Here is a 17,830-nt window from a genome sequence, read left to right as displayed (position 1 = left end):
GTTACCAGGTTAAGTGAAGGGGGGAAAAGAAACCACCGTGGCTAGCTTTTTTCTTTTTTATCCCAAGATTGTTGTCCATTATGAGTAATCTGAAGAGGTAATATGCACTGTAGTTACTGATAGTTTTGGTTTGCTAATTTCCACCTTTATTTATGGACTTCACTAGAGTTGCTTTGCATGATTCAAAGTTTGAAATAATCCTCACCTGTTCTTTTCCTGACCTTGGTGCAGCCGCTCATTGTAAAACAAGCCACTGTCCTTCCCTTTAAGCCAGTTGTCTTTTGATTGGCTGCCCCCTGTAAACCACAGCAGGTGGGCGGGACTTTTGTGCTCATAGACAGTTGTGGCTCAGGTGGTGGAGCAGGTCGCGTACTAATCATTGGTGGTTCAATCCCCGTCTGCTCCTCTATGCTTCAAGGAGCCTTCCGCGAGATACTATCTTCAAGTTCTTCTCAGAAGAAAGCACTTACATAGAAAGTGTGTGAGGGTGAATGAGGCAAGTGTAAAGCCATTTGAGTGCTCGGAGTAGAAATGAACCAATCCTTTTACCATTTACCTTTTAGCTGTGTACCTGAGATGGACACATTAGGAGTATCCTATTTCACTGATGTCATACAAAGCCCCTATAGTAGGAAAAAAACAGCTGAGGTTTTAGAGCAGTCTGATCATCAGAGAGAAAGAGCCATCCATCTCTTTTCCTCTGCTTATTTAACTCAGAGCTGTGGGAACAAGGAATTTCTTGTAAATACACTGTCTTCATGTTTTGAGAGTAAGGCTCATATTAAACATGACCAATGTTTAATATATGAGCATAAATGACGGATTCAGTTAAAGAACAAAGTGTTTACTCTCTTGCTCTTAATACTTATTAGTGGCAACTTCAGATTAGTTAATATAATTTGCCCATTTTGTGTTAGCTGTATGCATTTATTAGACAATATACCACACATACCTTGTAAAATCCCCCTTTCTTAACTTATCCTGTCATGTTGAGTTTCTCCGAGCGACTGATCTACATGTGTTTATCGTTGCCACACACGCAGTACAGGAACATCAAAGTGACCACCTACCTAAGTCAGTGCAGGTCTACCGAGCCTCCAACCCATGCACTCTGTGGATGGGTCTAAACATATACCGAGGTCCCCGCACTGCTTGGGTATAGAATAGAATAGAATTCAACTTTATTGTCATTGCACATGCACAGGTACAGGGCAACGAAATGCAGTTTGCATCCATCCAGAAGTGCTTTAGTGATATAGATATATTACAATATATATTAGCAATAATATAGATATGTAAGTATATTACAGAAATGGGTCTATTATGGTATGTTATAATGTACACGGTATGAAGTATGTTGTGAATATTCTATAACTATAAGTATGTACAGGCTGTAGTGAGTACAAGCTATGTACAGGATATGAACAGGATATAAATATGAAAAACTATACAGAATATAAAATAAATAACTTTACAGAATCTGGGATATACAGCTATACAGAAATGGGAACTATGCAAGTTGTAAACAGTTGTAGGATTAAAAATTATCGAATGTACAGAATGATTGTTTACACAGAGCTATACAGTAGTGCAGTTAAGATAAGTGAGGGTGTAGATAGTTTCTACAGAGGCTATATAAAGTGCTAGTGGTTGTGAGTGGTGGTTCAGTCCATGTTATTATTGTGTGTTTGAGGGTACAGTTGTCCATTGTGGGTGTGTGTATGTTCAGTCCATGAGTTTAACGTGGGTCAGATGTCAGGAGGCAGAGTTCAGGAGTCTGACAGCTGTGGGGAAGAAGCTGTTCCGGTACCTGGTGGTCTTAGTCCGGAGGCTCCTGTGGCGCCTCCCAGAGGGCAGGAGGGTGAAGAGTCCATGTGATGGGTGACTGGGGTCTTTGATGATTTTCCCAGCCCTTTTCAGACACCGCTTCCTGTAGATGTCTTTTATGGCAGGAAGTGGTGCTCCGGCGATGCGCTGGGCAGTTTTCACGACCCTCTGCAACGCCTTCCGGTCCGAGGCAGAGCAGTTCCCGTACCAGACTGTTATACAGTTGGTCAGGATGCTCTCGATGGTGCAACGATAGAAGTTCACCAGGATGTCTGAGGACAGGTGGTTCTTCCTCAGAGTCCTCAAGAAGAAGAGACGCTGGTGAGCCTTCTTGACCAGCTTGGAGCAGTTGGTCGTCCAGGTGAGATCCTCGGAGATGTGGACTCCCAGGAACTTGAAGCTGCTCACACGCTCCACAGCCGTCCCCTTAATGTGGATGGGTGGATGTGGGTCAGCATTCCTCCTGTAGTCCACGATGAGCTCCTTGGTCTTCTCGGTGTTAAGCAGCAGGTTGTTTCTGTCGCACCACTCAGCCAGACGATCCACCTCCTCCCTGTAGGCGGCCTATATATTTAGGTATATATTTAGACTTATAGGTGATAACGTTGGGCAGCAGGGAATTTGTCAGCTGATATATTACTCACTGTACATTATGCCATGTGTGAGCTGGAGAATCTGTAAACAGCACTGCTTTATGGCAGTAATGGGTTTGTTATGGTTCGGTCATGTTTGCTGAATTAACCAGGAATCCCAAAATGGTTTTACGAGTTGATTTTCAGTGTTATGTTTCTTATATGTAAAAACCCAATTTTCCAAAATCCACAGAGAGCTGATTTACTGAAGCGTGAGCTCCTTGTGACTCACTGATTTGGTCTAATCCTTATAAAGTCAAAGTAAAAACGAATAGAAGCTCCACCCTAACTCCAGACGGAGTCTTTCCTGCAGTGTGACTCCATCATCGTGTCTCCCTGCAGGTGTGCCGAGAGCATGCTGTGCGTGGTGCCCGACATCTCCGCCTTCCGCGAGGGCTGGCGCTGGGTGCGACAGCCCGTCCAGGTGCCCGTCACTTTGGTGAGGAACGACGGCATCATCTACTCCACCACACTGACCTTCACCTACACGCCAGAGCCGGGACCGAGGCCACACTGCAGCGCCGCCGGCGCCATCCTGCGGGCCAGCAACTCGGGCCTGCTCAGCAACAGCAGCCAGGAGGCCGGCTCCAGCGTCTACGGCTCCAACAGCACTTCCAACGCAGGAGTCACGTCTTCTTCCTCCACCGCCGCAGCCGTGGTCTCCTAACGCACACATGGGGGGGGGCACTCATACATGCCTTGAGAGCAAATATACCCTGAGGTATATGAAGACTATAGGAAATAAACAAAACTGACTCTAAAAGTGCTGCGTTCATTTTGGATACAAAGAAGCTGCAAAGGAAAACAAAACAAAAGAATCGGTGGGACAGAGGAGCCCTACGCAGAGGGAAATCTGAAGGAGTGACATCACAACGTTGTCAGCTGATGGGAATAAACGTATATAAAGTGCTCCTTGACACGCCTCCCCACCCCAGCCCCCCCACTCTCTTCTCCTGTGGTTACTTTAGGGACCTGCCTGTCCAGTTCTGGTGTTGGGAATGAGTGAATTCCTGCAGGCTCAGAGCACCAGCACCTTTCTACAGCTGTGAGGACGGAAACCACAACAACAGTACATCCACCGTGTGCATCCCACCTCCCCTTTATCCTCCCCGCTCCGTTTTAATTTTTTTGTAATTATTCCTTTTTGTTTCTCACATTCACGTCTGAAACCCTTACCAGGGGTGGGGGCGGGGGTGGTTTGGATGTGTTGTTGTTGGAGGGAGTGCAAGGATGCAGAGGGACACACATAAAACGTGACGATAACATAGTTTTTATGGACCAAGGATCTTGTATAAGCTTTAGTAAAGGTACATTTTTCTCCATACCTTTTTTTGTATTAAACATATAGTACACTTTTGTTACCAAATAGTTTCTATTCTTCCTCTGAGCTTGGGCTTTGTTTTTATTTTTATTTTTTATTTTTTCTCCCCTTCGAGGTCCAAAATCCCAACCTGTATGTTATTGTGACCTTACTTCAAACGCCTTTTTTTGGGTTTCATTTTGATATACTTGCTTCTTCTTTTTGGGGAAAAGTCTGAAGTCTTGGGTTGGGTTTTTATTTTATTTTATTTTTTTTAAGATTTTACATAAGCAAAGATCTTTTTGTTTGTTTTGTTCTGTTTTTTTGCTTTTGAAAGGGGACAAACCTCAGAGGGCCTATTTTTATCATTGGTTTTTAATGAAGTCTTTAAGAAAAAAAAAAAAAAAAAAAGAAAAGCTTTAAGCAACGCCTCTGCCTTGCCTGCAATACTCTGTGTGCGCTGTGTCTCCTGGAAAGTATACACATCAGTACATGTCACACGGAGCCATAGCAACATCTGCAGAACACGAAAGCGGTCTTCTGCGAGAGCAAATCCGTCTGCCGCTTTCAAACTAATGTACCGAGCGTAGTCTTCGACTTCAAAGGATAGCCTTAGTACTGTATATTCTTACTGTGTATACAGGTAAGCCAGTCACATATCTGATAATATCCTTTATCTGTCACTGCTAACGTATCCAATAATGTAGTGTCTCGAAACTTGCACCTAGCAAAGGTGTCTTCCAGTCCGTGCTGTAGTTCTGGTGGCATTTATCTCCAAAAACACAAAAAACAACAGAGGGGGGGAAAAAGACACTTTCAATTTGATGTGGCCTTACTGAAAACTTCAAATAGAAGAAGGAAAAACACTTCAGTTTTCTTATATGCTGTTTACTCACCTTGGGAGAACCTGTGCATAGCACAAAAGCAAGCCGACGCCTCGCTTCTCTGCTGTTTGGAGCTCATCGCCGCGGCTCTCCAACCACCTTCCCCGTGCAGAGCAGCCTTCTGAAGGGAGCCTTCATTCCCAGTGTACAAGTACAATAACCCACTTTTTTTTTTTTAAACTCTCACACTGGTGCCCGGCACCTTCTCACTTTTTGGTACAACGTCTCACGAGCACTGTAAGCTCTTTTTCAGCCTTCTTCTTCTTTGGTTTTTCTCAATGTTATTTTTCTTTAAAGAAAAAAAAGTCCTGTGGTTTAATATGTTGGCCGAGCAAGCGTGTGTACATTGTGAACTCACTGTCCGAGTAGTTGCACTCATTCATGTTCGATGGCGAGACCTGTAGGAGTTATAAAGGCCTTCTAAAAGTGTATTACTGAAAATGTGCATTTCCAAAACATAACAGCAATATTGTACAGGTCATCTCATCAGTTTTTGTTTTCGTTTCGGGTTTTGTCCGCCTGAGCACTAGTTCACCAGCCAGCAAATATATATGTGTATGTGTGCGTGCGTGTTTCATATACAGTCGCTGTAATCGGTGTATTGAGTCAGACTCGCTCCGCGTCCTCTACGAGAAAAAGGAAAAAACAACTTTTATTGGTGTTTTTTTTTTTTTTTTTTAAATGTCTTCCACCGGGATCTAAACGTCTGATAAATGTGGATAAAACATTCAAAGGCAATACTTGTGATCGCAGTATTACAGTACAACTGTATACAAAGAACAATACTGTGACTTGAATGCGTGCTTAATGAAGTATTTCAGTTTTTCTTATTCGCGCCCTCGAAACAGGAACACGCAGACTCATTTGCCCCCCCCCCCACCACCACACGCTTCCATGTAAAAAATAAAATAAAAAAATAAAAATATTAATAAGAGAAAAGTTTAAATTATGCCCCTCCCCCTTCTTCCCCCATTTTGCCGTTCTTGCCCACCTGTGTGTCGTTAATGTTAAATGTTTTATATTGTAATATTGATATTTTTTAAATTATTGGTACAAAGTTTCCCCTTGTCTTATGTCCACACACAAAAAAAGAATTAAAAACGGAAAAAAAACCTAGAAAAGTGCATTATTGGCCGTGCTGCCTGAGTCTGGCCGCTTCCTGTTTGTCCTGGAAACGTGGAGGAAGTCGTAGAAGGTGCTGCAGCTGCCGCCGCGTAGCATCAAAAACCCAACATTTGGCGCTTCTTCTTCTGCAGCGTGTCGAGCTGCAGGTCCAGCCCTCCCCGCCCCAAAGCCCTTTATTCTGCAGGATGGAGGTCACGAAATCTGAACTGTAGATTTTTAACTTCTTTGTCTTCGAGCTCTAAATTCAGCGTCTGCATCGCCTCCGCCGCTTTAGGCTGACCACCCATCCTCCTCCTTCCTCCCCTTTGGCTACAGAGCAGCTTCGCCACTTTTGTTGTAAACTAACACACACAAATAAGGGGGTGATGCACGCTTTTCTCTGAAAATGTGTCGCCTTGACAATCCGAGCTGGTTTACAGTTTTGTTTTGTTTTTTTTCTCTCTCTTAAAACATCTGGAGTTTTAAGGGACAAAGGGAGGATACGCGTAACCAGATTAGAGGGGTGATTTTTAAAAAAAGAAAAATGTTACATGCCTTCTTTAACTTTCGATAAAGCTTTTTCACGAGGAAAAAAAGCAACAAACCACCATCTCATTGTCTGTTTTGCAGATCTTTTTCACATTGTGTGCATGTGTCTGGTCTTTTTTTTTTTTTTTTTTTTTTTTTTAACACCTCCAAAAGCAGCTGTTTTTTGTTTTTTTGTTTTTTTTAAATAATGAGCTCTGAACAATGTATGTATCCTCTAATATGCCAAATGTCTTTTATAATGTAGTTTTCATGCACTGCTAAACAAAAACAGGGCAGAGTGAGAGGCAGCTTTAAACAGACTTTTGTTTGTGTGTTTAAAAAAAAAAAAGTTAAAAAAAAAAAAAGGAGTGTGGAGCCCTTTCTCTGTCGCACTCAGCCTTACTTCTCCTCAAGACTTATTCGGCTGTTTGCACTACAGAGCGCTAACTTTTCTATTTCTCTCACACGTTTCATCCTCACTCACATTTTCCTCGCCTTTATTTTCTTCTTTTCCCACCTTTTTAACACGCAGCCTGTTGCGCTTAGCTTGCAGATCACCTTTTATTTATCATTTCCTCCTCCTCTTCTTCCTCACACCCCTCCACTATCTTCCACTTCTCTCACTGTATCTGTGTATTATTCTAGTAAAAATGGTAAGCAGAGGTGTCATTGTGGTAGTATACTCAGTGCTCAAAGGGTTGCTGATGGTAGAAACCTGTGCCGTTTGTAACATTTAGCAATAACGTCAAAAACAAAGGGGACGGTTCTTTTTTTTTTTTGTTTTTTATAACATAACGTTAGTTTGTTTTTTGTACATATTGCAGCTCCAGATCATTGCTCAAATCTGTATGTCATTAAAAGAAGAAAAAAAATGAGAAAAAAACTTGCAATATTGGCATAAAAATGAGAAATAAAAAAAAAAAGTGATGTAAAATCTCACTTTGTGTGTTTTTATGATGATTCTTTGATTATTTTTAGCTTGAATCATGATTGTAGCTGAAGAGAAGAAATAACCCATTATTGACATTTATTTATTTATTTGGTGTGTAAACAACAGCGTCCAATGACGCTTCAACATCTGGTGGCTGCAAGGTGACTGCAGGTGGGGAGGTTTGGGCATTTACCAAGCCCAAATGGAGCTCTTATCTGACGAACTCCCAGTGGATCGTCTTTCCTTTAAGTCCTCTGTCTTTAAAGCTGTTAAAAGCTCTGAATCGCTCTGCTGAAGTGTGCGCACGCACTGACTTTATATGGTCGATGGATCGCAGATTTGCAGGAGATCACAACATCTTCCACCAAAGCCAAACTCAGGTGTATATTACAAAGCAATAAAAATCACTTGACTCACTTTTGTACATTCAGGTCTGAACCCATTACCTCGATATTGAACGAAACACGCAGCCATTGCACTTTAAAGTAATAATTTACAGTGGAACATTAGGGCTATATTTACAGTGAAAAAGTTGCTACAGCAGTGCTGCTATATTTAACATTTAACTGGAAATTGGATGGATAATACCAGGAATTGGCCCTTTGAAGAGGAGTTGCAGGTGTTTTGAGTCCCAGAAAAAGATAAGGCCCCTGCGTGCCCACGAGGTGGGTCAAGGACAGCAGCAGAGCAGTTTGTGCAGCGAGCGATTGAGTTATGGCTGATCTGCAGCGTGGGGATCAGACGACACATAAAATGTTGTTTTCAAGCACAAGTTTACACAGCTAGGTGCTTAAAATTCCTAAATATCGATATTATAGCTCATTTCGAGCCTGTTTACACTTGGTTTGAAATGCATCTTGGGCAATCGGGTCACAAGCGGACAGCGTTATATACACGCGTAAACAACCACAGAGATGTGATCACTCAGACCCATTGCCTTGGTGGTCCGGGACACATTAGGCAACGTGCTTTTTGTGGTGTAATAGTTAATGTTTCCTGGTCTGTGCCCAGCGAGGACGTCATTGATGCAGGATGTGGTGGTAGCAACTGACCTTGTCCTGGCTGATATCAATTGCCGGAAAACCCCATACAAGCATATTGTTCATTGAAAAACATTTCAATTTCATCCAGACTGGCGCTTGTCTAGTGCTTTGACCTTCTTGAGCAAGGATGGGCAATTCATTTTCCCAAGGGGCTACATAACAAACTGGGACTGTTGTGGAGGGCCCAGTTTGTTATGTGGCCCCTTGGGAAAATGAATTGTCCACCCCTGCTCTAGTGGGACTTGTGGAGCTAGTAAGAAAATGAACTGAAGTGGTTAGCTGAACACCTCGAAGATGCATAATAGGTGTTAACAGCAACGTGTCTCCGCTATCCACTTGTTTGATTCATTGAAATGCATCTTATAACCAAATGCAAATAAGGGGTTTGTTTTTTCTCAATGTCTTCTAGAGGTGCTTGTCACAAGCATCGAGCTAAACATCAAGCTAAATGAGCTAAGCATCTTTGCGTTAGCTCATTTAGCGCTCAGAAATTTTAAACTGGCAACACTTAAACATTAAAGGTTACTCAGTGTCTTTGGCTCAGATTCTGCCTAATAAAGCCGACATGGTAATCACCAGCTCAAAGTAAATTTAATTTTATTGATTGATTAGGTATTCTTGGCTTTGTAAAACTGATTAGATAAGTTTGAATTTCAATCTGTGGTGTAATTGCTAAAGTCTCACTAATAGAGGGAATTTTGGTAGCAAATTAGGAACAAGTAAAAAATTATACATTTTTCACATCATTTGAATATGAATACTTGTAAATTCCAGTGGGAAGGTACAATTTGTGCAGCTGTAACAGTACAGTTGGACTTTAGTGACAATAAGCTTTAAAGGTTACATAAATAAAATACATTCCTTCAGCAGAGAATCTGTCACACTAATGGACTGTAAAAAAAAAAAAACATGACGCTCCCAGCCAGTTTTAAATTAAAGCTCTGAACATAACCTGTCCCAGACAAGGTTATAAGTTGTCATGGAAATATAGTCAGACTAAACAAAAAAACAAAAAGCATCTTGCTAACTCGTTATACAACCCTCTAATCTTCAAACTATACTTGTAGCTTGAACTTTTTTTTATGTATATATAAAATCTGGAATTGCATGTTAAATTGTTATGTCATTTCCCGTAACAGGCTAGCTATGCAGAAATCATCGCACTAGTTTGCATTGAAATAGCTTAACACAAATAGCATAATTGCAAAACAAATATTGCATTTGTATTTGTACATGTGAATTACATATAAAAGCAGCAAAATATTAGTGACCTTTAGAGCCAGTAATAGTAGGATTCTTCACGAGTATTTATAGAGTATCTTTTATCTGCCATTAAAAGCATTTTCCCGCCTTTTCCTTCAAAGCTTTATTCCACTTTCCCGCCCTAAATAGCCTTTTTAATGCTCTTCCCACCATTAAGAGCTTTATTTCAGTTTTTCTTGCCATTAATAGCTCTGTTTTACATTTCCCACCAATAGTCTTTTCTAGGTTTCCCGCCATTAATAGCTTTACTTTACTTTTCTTTCCATTAATAACATTGCTAATTGCTAAGCTAGCCACTTGATATCCAGGTTAAATGTTTTCTTTAAGTCGGCCTTTACTTATGTTTAAAAACTTGCTGTTACGCAACAACTTTAATGATTCTAATAATACAAAGAATAACACATATTAAAAGCTTTAGAAAGCACATTTGGATACATTACAAAATAACTGGAAATCAGTGGTTGTCATTTATAAATGAAAGCTAAAGCGCATTTGTTTAGTTTCTCATTTGTCATTTTATAAAAGATAGTTGGGTTTTTATTTATTTATTTATGCTTAAAGGTCATGTTGGCTTAAAAGGTCATTTTTCACCATTGTAATTTATTGGGATTAACGTCATCAAATCTTTAGATCAGCTATTAAAAAAATAAAAGTAAAACTTTATTGAACTTTCAGTGCATCAATTAACCCATTTAAAATGATAAAAATTGACCTCTCTTTGGCACTGCGTGTTATGTGAAAAGCTGCCCACGTAATGCACGTGGATCAAATGAAGCATGTGTAAATACTGTTTGGTTACTGTACAGTTCAGAAGCAGTTTCTAGCGTGTATAAAACAAAAGCAAGTAAAATGAAAACTGATTCTCTGCTTCATCAGAACTTTGCACTTTTCCGACAAGCTTGTGGACCCTAAAAGCAAGTATGAACAGGCATCACTTGGCCACTCTGCAAGCTTTATGGAAACATTTATGATAAAGTCACAGCTGTGACTTTACGGACGGCACACCACATCTGCTCCACAGTCTCTGCCTACTTGTCACATTAAAATAGTGGCGCTAAAGCAACATGTTTGCTTAGTCTCGAAAGCACTGTGACAGCTTTTCGCAAAAACAACAAACCACAGCTCTCCATCTTATGCTTGCACTTGGGCCAGTACACTTGGTGCACAGACGGATCAATCCGACTTAAGTCAGCTCACTCCAGGCTGATGCACGGATGCCTGTGTAGGTGAAGCGTGTGCTGCTTCCACTTGGCGACGTGTGACCATTCTGCTCAGGGCTCTTGGGCCCTTCTCGCGGTCTGCCCGCTTCCCCTTGGGTTAGTCTGCTTCCAGCTGACCTCGTCAAGCCGCTACTGCCTCCACCACCCCTCCTGAAACAGCTGCAGCAGGAGAAGGTAGCCAGCATACCCTGGCGGAAGCGCTTGTTCATGAAACAGTAAATGATGGGATTGACGCAGGCCGAAGTGTAGGAGAGCAGGTGGATGAAGGAGATCGGCGCGCCGGTGAGACGGTAGGCCGAACGCCGGTCGAAAGCTTGCCATGCATTGACCACGAAGACCGGGGTCCAGCACAGGAAGAAAAGAAACACAATGACCAGCAGCATTCGGATAACGCGTTTCTTAGCCATCAGGTTGGACGTGGAGCTGCCGCTGCCACACACGCGGCCCATCATGGAGCTACCGGTGTTCATCGTCAAACTCTTCTTTTTGGATGGCTGCAGGTAACAGCCATCGCTGTCACCTGGCTTAATGCTGCTAGTGCTGGACTGTCTGTCTGCAAGGGAAGATAATAATAAACGGATTTATCGCTAGCATAAAAAAGAAGTTCAAAGCCGCCAATTCCATCAGTGAGCAAGTGAAGCAGTCCCCCCCAAATAGCCCATGTTTTCAGAAACTTTAGCTAGAGTGCCCCAATGTTAAAGTAGAGAAGATACAATTCATATTAATCGATCTTTGCTTTTAACTGTTAACATTCAAAATAACCACATTTTAAAAACTTTTGTTACTTTCTGTGCTCAGGTACCATACCTCTGCCAACTTTCCTGTTGGACATCTCAAACTTGATGCCCCGGTAGAGCTCTATTGAGATGAGTCCATAGGCTGTCATCATTACGATCCCAGGGATAAGGAAGAGCAGCAACAATAGGGACACATACCTGGAAAGAAAGATATTTCGGGTGGGGTGAGAGAATCCATGAGCTTCACACATACCTCAAATGTGTGGTTTCTCTTACTGTTTGTACTTAGTGAATACCAGAACCCCCTCATCAGTCACTTCTACACTATTTTATACGTTTAATTGCTTAATTGTTGAGCATTTAAATTTTAAATCTTCCCGTGCAGCATTTGTCTTGACTGATTAACAACATTAGCAGCAACTGAAAAATGAAAACTTTTACTTTGAAGAGTCAAATCTGTGTCTCGCATAAACATCTTCCCAAAAAGATGTCTCTCGCCAGCAGCACCAAGCTGAGAAAATCAATAAAGTGCCCATCTGAAATTAGCAAAGGGATATTTTTTGCTACCTCTCAGGCCGAGTACATCCAAGCGTGAAGATGCCTCAGAAGGACAGTTTAGCACTTTTTTGGGGGGGGGGGAGTTTCAGCTCACCAGGACTGCTGGATGATGTCGTTGGGCCACACCAGGCGGCACATGTGCCCAGTGCTGTTGTTGAGGCGGGTGAAGGGCTTGAGGGTGCTAAAAATGGGGTAGGGCAGCATCAGTATAAAAGACCCCAACCAGGTGGCAGTGATGACCTTGGCAGCGTGGGATTTTGTCTGCCACACCCTGGAGGTGAGGGGGTTGCAAATGGCACTGTAGCGCTCCAGGGAGATGGCCACCAGGTTAAAGGTGGAGACGCTCACAGAGACACCTGCAGAGGTCAGAAAATCCACACAGTTCTGATTGGCTGAAACTTCATTCATTACATCATCATTACAGACTAATGTAGAACACTGCATTTTTTTCTAATGTGTTACATTTGTTTTAAAAGGAATATCAGACAAACCAGCAGCAGCTGCGTGACGCTGTCATATCAGCAGCTTGATTAATCTGTGCCGTGAAGAATTAAAGCAACTCTGTGTTTGTGTGTTTTACAGAATAGTCATCGGAACTTGTTTGGCTTTACCACCACATATAAAACCACAACAAGTGCATTCACTCTTTACAACGAAATTACAACCAAAAGACCATTAACCTAGCTTAGCATAAAAAAAGTAAACTTAATAAAAAAGGACAGCTTTACCCCACGCTCATCTATATTTATTAAATCTGCAAATTTAGAAAATTGTATATTTAAAAAATGGCCTCAAAATGACTCGTATGATAATTTACACTTTGGTCTTATTATGTTTACGTCTCTCTTCTCTTTGCTTGTCTCCTCTGCCTTGTGTCTGCTTTGCCAGGACACACAGAGGTGAGCAGAGAAAGACCAGATAGTGAAACAGAGAGCAGAGGAGTGTGGCTCCCAAGGGTCTTAAACCTGCTCTCTTTTTAGCCAGCAGGGGGCGACTCCTCTGGTTGAACCCAGTTCTGTCAAAATGAAACAAATACGCGTGAAGTAAGAACTGAAGTTTAGGCATCTGTAATCCTTTGACTACCAATTCTCACTTCATCCACAGACCTGCTTTGCATTTTTTAGAAAGATGCCACCGCAACACTAATCGTCTATTAATAAGTGTTAATCGTCATCTTTCTCTCCTCCCCCTGTGTGCTGCATCTCCCACAAATCATCCTCACAACATGTCACTGACTTTACAGTAATGTCGCTGCACACGTTAATGCTCCACCACATTAAATTTAACTGCTGAGCTGCGACAGAGCACATCCTGCGCTGCCTGTCAGCGCGGCAGCAGTGGCGCGCTCAGAAACAACAACAGGATGCACAAACGCACTTGAAATAGCTGCTTTGTGCAATCCGAGAGGACACACAAACAGACAGATGATGCAACAATCCCGGGAGAGCTTTGTGATTTTGAGGAATGAGCTAAATGAAAAATGAAACTCACATTTCCTTGCGGACGTGTAATTTAATGAAAATGAAATATTAGCAGTAGATACAACATCGGTAATGAATGCACCTTATTACAGAGCTCGCAGCGAGAAAATGTGATTCACATGTCTGATGGGACTGACTCATCTCCTTTGAAGCTGTCAGTATGGAAGTTTTCAAATGCCCGAATAAAGATAAATGAAACTCTGAAAGGAAGTGACACAGAAGGACAAACTGAGGCAGCGAGTCTTAAAAAGCAAAAAACTCCAAAGAAAAAAGATTTATGTTGCTTTTTGTTGAAAGTACTTGAAAATATTTTGATTGTGACTTTTGAAAAATGTTTAAATCTTCCATAGATTGTGGCATCTGCTGCTAACTGCATGGAAATGATAAAACTTTTTGACTGTAAAACAAACAAACAAGAAACAGGAAACCCCCAAACACTCACTGACGCCATTCGGCACCACAAACCACAGATCTACCTGTGGGGCTTCGTACTCTGTGCAACGCGCAGCCCTCTCTATCTTTAGACCCTTGTTTCCGGTTTGGAAATCCATCCTCCATAACAGAGACCTCAAGTCTCCATAACAGAGACCTGATGTCTGGTGATGGTGATGAGCTAAATTACTGGAAGCAGATGCATCATGGTCTTCAGCTGTGCAGCCTCAGTGGTATAAATTGAGGCTGTGCAGTCCAGAGGGGCTGGATGAATGTTACATTTGATGTCACTGATCCTTTCAGACTCGTGTTGGCCGGTTGGATGCGTTTAATTAGAAACGATTTATTTATTTTTCTCCCCCTCATTGAAAAAAAAAAAGAAGCCATGTGATTATGCAAAGTTGCAATTATTTTTTGCACCTCACCATGATTGGTTTAAGAACTTGCAATAGATGTGTGTGGAACGATCCAAATATCGATAGTATCGATACCACCGCTATCGGATCGATACTTTGCATCTTTACTCTGAGCTGTGTTGAATAAAATTACACCTCAAACATGCACTGTGGAAAATGTCTGAACCTTTTTTGTTGACTGTCATGTGTATTTTATTTATAGCCTATAGCACATTTAAACAATAGAAGCTGTTGGGTAGATTTCAATTTCAGGTCTCAAAAAAATCCAGTTTCAAAATCCATGAAAAGCTGAAATGAGTGTTTTGTTGTGTTAACTGATTATTGTGGAAGGTAGAAATGAAAGTTTTTTTAATGGCCATTAAAACGTCTACAAAAATTTGTAATCTGAGCTGCCTTCCTAGTGTAAAAGTTTCAGTATCGGTGTTGGTATCGTGCCCTTGCATTTAATTGCATTTACTTGATATCTGACCGATACCAAAATTACTGCTCGTTATTGCACAGCTTTAACTATCGATGATATCCCAGAAACCTGCTGGTGTGGTGCATGCATGAACGCAAATTCCGCCTTTTCTGAACTCATCTTATAATACACCCTGATTTTATCTATTTTTATATTTATACTGACAAACTCATAAAAAAAGCTCCACTCTCGTGTTCAGCGTGTCTGAACATCTCTGAGCCACGCTGTTTTTAGCTGACTCTCATTAAAGCTCCGGGAGGATTTGAAAATACAGGGAAATGAACCGGGCTCTGGACATGCCCTCAGATTACTTTAATTAGCATCTGTATGATTCCATTACCAACACAATTCAAAACACGATAATAACTCACAGAGCTGGGGAACTGGGTCGTGTTTGTGTGGCATGTTAGGAAGCCTTGAACTGGAGGACAGATGTGCACTGGTGTGAAACTTTATTTAGTTCATTCAGACGCATTTGGACATATTTTAACTGATTAAATCAACTAAAAATAGTCATGTTTTAACAATCACAACAATAAACAACTTGGGCTGTCGATTAATATGAAGAATCGTGGAGGACACGTACCCATGAAATACATCACCAGCTTGCATGTGCCGTTGCCGAAGATGAAGTCCCTCATGAGGTTGGGGATAAGGGTGAAGGGGATGCAGACTAGGGACACCATCAGGTCGCTGACGGCCAGAGACAGTAGGAACAGGTTGGTGACGGTCCTCATGCGCCGGTTCCTGACCAGGACGGCGATGATGAGGCTGTTCCCCAGCACGCTGAGGAGGAAGATGAGGCTGTAGAGGGCGATCCGCACTGTCTGGTTGATGTCTGTGGAAGTGGGGCACAGTACGAGTTTACACGCACACAGATACCAGTTTCTATATTTATTTAAATGAATGCACAGCCCGTGCTAAAACCCCCCATAATGTTTATAAAATAGCCACTCATATGCATTTAGGCTGTAACCACAGAGAGACCTGGAATATCTTCAGGATTTGTATTCATTTTGGGGGTTTTAGCCTCAACAACGTCGCCACTGATGCGTCTTTGGTCTCTATTTAAGTCCTCAAAGTGCACAAAGATAGTTCAGTTCATTTGACATATGCGGACTCAGTGAGCAGTGACAGCATTATGTGTCACTACTCACATACAGCGGACTACATTAGCTTTGAGAAGGACCTGAGCCATATGCGTAATGCGCACTGACGCACGAAAAATGCCCAAAGCACTCGCTCTTACGGTACAAGCCCGAGTAGAATAAACGCGGTTTGAGCAACTAAATAAATACATTTTTAAAAAAAAAGGAACATCGGACTTTTGAATGGAGTGGTCTAAAATTGCACAAGATGTCCCTCGGCATTTTGCTGGCGGATAAAGTCGCTGTACCTTTGGGTTCTGGTAAGATGTCTTGCTCGCTCTCGCACTCGGAAATATTCTTGATCCCAAAACTGCACAAAATCCTGTTGAGGTCCGTTGAGTTTATCAGCATGTCGTGGATTGTAAACGTCTCCATTTCGCAGTTTCTCCTATAGCCTCGAGTAGAAATCAGTCATATGAACATCAACCGGAATGCTCCTTCGAGAAAAGAAAAATGCTCCAGGGTATTTGCACGGAGAAATACTAAGCATCCATAGTGATTTTATTATTATTATTACCTTATTTAACGAGAAATAAAAAGTAGAGGGGATGACAATAATAAGAGCAGGACTGCTCTCTACAAGTTCCCGTGCGCTCTCGGCGTAGCGTGCTGGGCTCCTCTGGTGCTCCACATTTCCAACTCCTGACAGCATGTGGAAGGGTCTCGCTCTTGAAAGCTCAGCCCGCCTCTTTGGACCCCCCCCCCCCCCCCCTCCTCCTTTTCTTTAAATCACCACGTGTCAAACCATGGCACTGATAGAGAGAGAGGGAGAGATAAGAAGGGCTGATAGATTATAGTCCGGCTCATTTGGAGGAAGGTTGAAGCCAAAACGTCAAAAATTCAAATGTACCGAATTGCAGTCCTTCACCTGCCGTCGGCTATCCATATATCCCACGCCCCCCCCCCCCCCCCGCCCGAATTTCACCGTGGAACTGCAGGACTGGAGGAGCTCTTACCTTTTACTCTAGTTTGAGTTGTTCTGACGGGTGGAGGAGCAGGCTGTCGTTATCGCCAGCTCCAATATTTAGAAGTCAGTCACACTGACTATTGTTTCACTCCCTCACACGAGAAGAGACAAGTCATAATTATAGTCTTGGGAGTTGTTTGATGAAATTCTTAATAGCGAGAGAGAGAGAGAGAGAGAGAGAGAGAGAGAGAGAGAGAGAGAGAGAAAGCTGTTCACGGTTCTCAGAAGCAGTTGGTGGTGTTTTGGGTGGGTTTCTGCTGTAATCTGTTATTATTTAAAGCCGCTTCGACACAAACCCCGTTTAGTCTGGTTACAGCAGCACCTGCAAAAAAAGCAAACAAACAAAGGAAGTGAAGAGCAGAGAACTAATAGGCTATCTCAGGTGCATCTGGCCAGATGTGAGACCACAGCAAATAACATGAAGATTTTTTTTTTCTATTTCACCTCCAGTTAAACAGATGCAGTTATATCATTTGGGTCATTTCCAGTTATCCTCCAGAATCATGAGCCTCGGCAGTTTATTAATGGAGCGCATTCAAAAACATCTCATGCTGAGCAGGTTTGCTTAGTCTGGACAGAGATGCTCGTTTATTACAAACTCAAACACGTGTAAATCATCTGTAGTGTGATGGTAATACATGACGTATCACTGTGTGAGAAGCTTTATAATGGCTTTATTTCATGTTTGGTAATGTATAGAAATCCTAACCTAATCCTAACTAACACACAAGGCATAGTTTGTGTGAATTCCTGTTTGGGCCTCAGGGGGTTTTATTGGGGTGTGTTCCTGTGAAGAACTGCTGACGTGATTCAGTCAAAGTCAGCTTGACAAGTCCCAACCTGAATAAGACTACATTTTAAACCCATGAATTTTGTTTTGTTTTCCAGACAATTAAATA

General features: G+C 42.0%; 2 protein-coding genes across 4 annotated transcripts in view; one reads left to right on the top strand and one right to left on the bottom strand.

Annotated features, from left to right (window-relative positions):
- Positions 1-7,214, top strand: part of rbpjb (recombination signal binding protein for immunoglobulin kappa J region b) — a 54,000-nt gene extending 46,786 nt beyond the window's left edge. Inside the window, exon 11 of the mRNA XM_082527514.1 lies at positions 2,802-7,214. Coding sequence (XP_082383640.1) covers positions 2,802-3,126 — 325 coding nt within the window. The 3' untranslated portion in view covers positions 3,127-7,214. The remainder of the gene's footprint in view (positions 1-2,801) is intronic.
- cckar (cholecystokinin A receptor) lies at positions 6,616-17,002 on the bottom strand. 3 transcript variants are annotated; one of them, XM_082527517.1, is made up of 6 exons: positions 16,482-17,002; positions 16,213-16,352; positions 15,403-15,654; positions 12,122-12,383; positions 11,540-11,667; positions 6,616-11,285 (listed from the first exon to the last, which is right to left on the bottom strand). In XM_082527517.1, exons 2-6 carry the CDS (start codon positions 16,337-16,339, stop codon positions 10,696-10,698), a joined length of 1,359 nt encoding a protein of 452 aa, XP_082383643.1. In that variant the 5' UTR covers positions 16,340-16,352; positions 16,482-17,002; the 3' UTR covers positions 6,616-10,695. The 3 variants fall into 3 exon arrangements, with proteins under 3 accessions (XP_082383643.1, XP_082383642.1, XP_082383641.1); XM_082527516.1 differs by having other exon boundaries at positions 16,213-16,401; positions 16,482-17,001; XM_082527515.1 differs by having other exon boundaries at positions 16,213-16,359; positions 16,482-17,001.
- Positions 17,003-17,830: the final 828 nt, after the last annotated feature.

Source organism: Aulonocara stuartgranti, assembly GCF_965226115.1.
Source record: "Aulonocara stuartgranti genome assembly, chromosome: 3".
Lineage (NCBI taxonomy): Eukaryota > Metazoa > Chordata > Actinopteri > Cichliformes > Cichlidae > Aulonocara > Aulonocara stuartgranti.
This window is presented reverse-complemented; position numbering and strand designations above follow the sequence as displayed.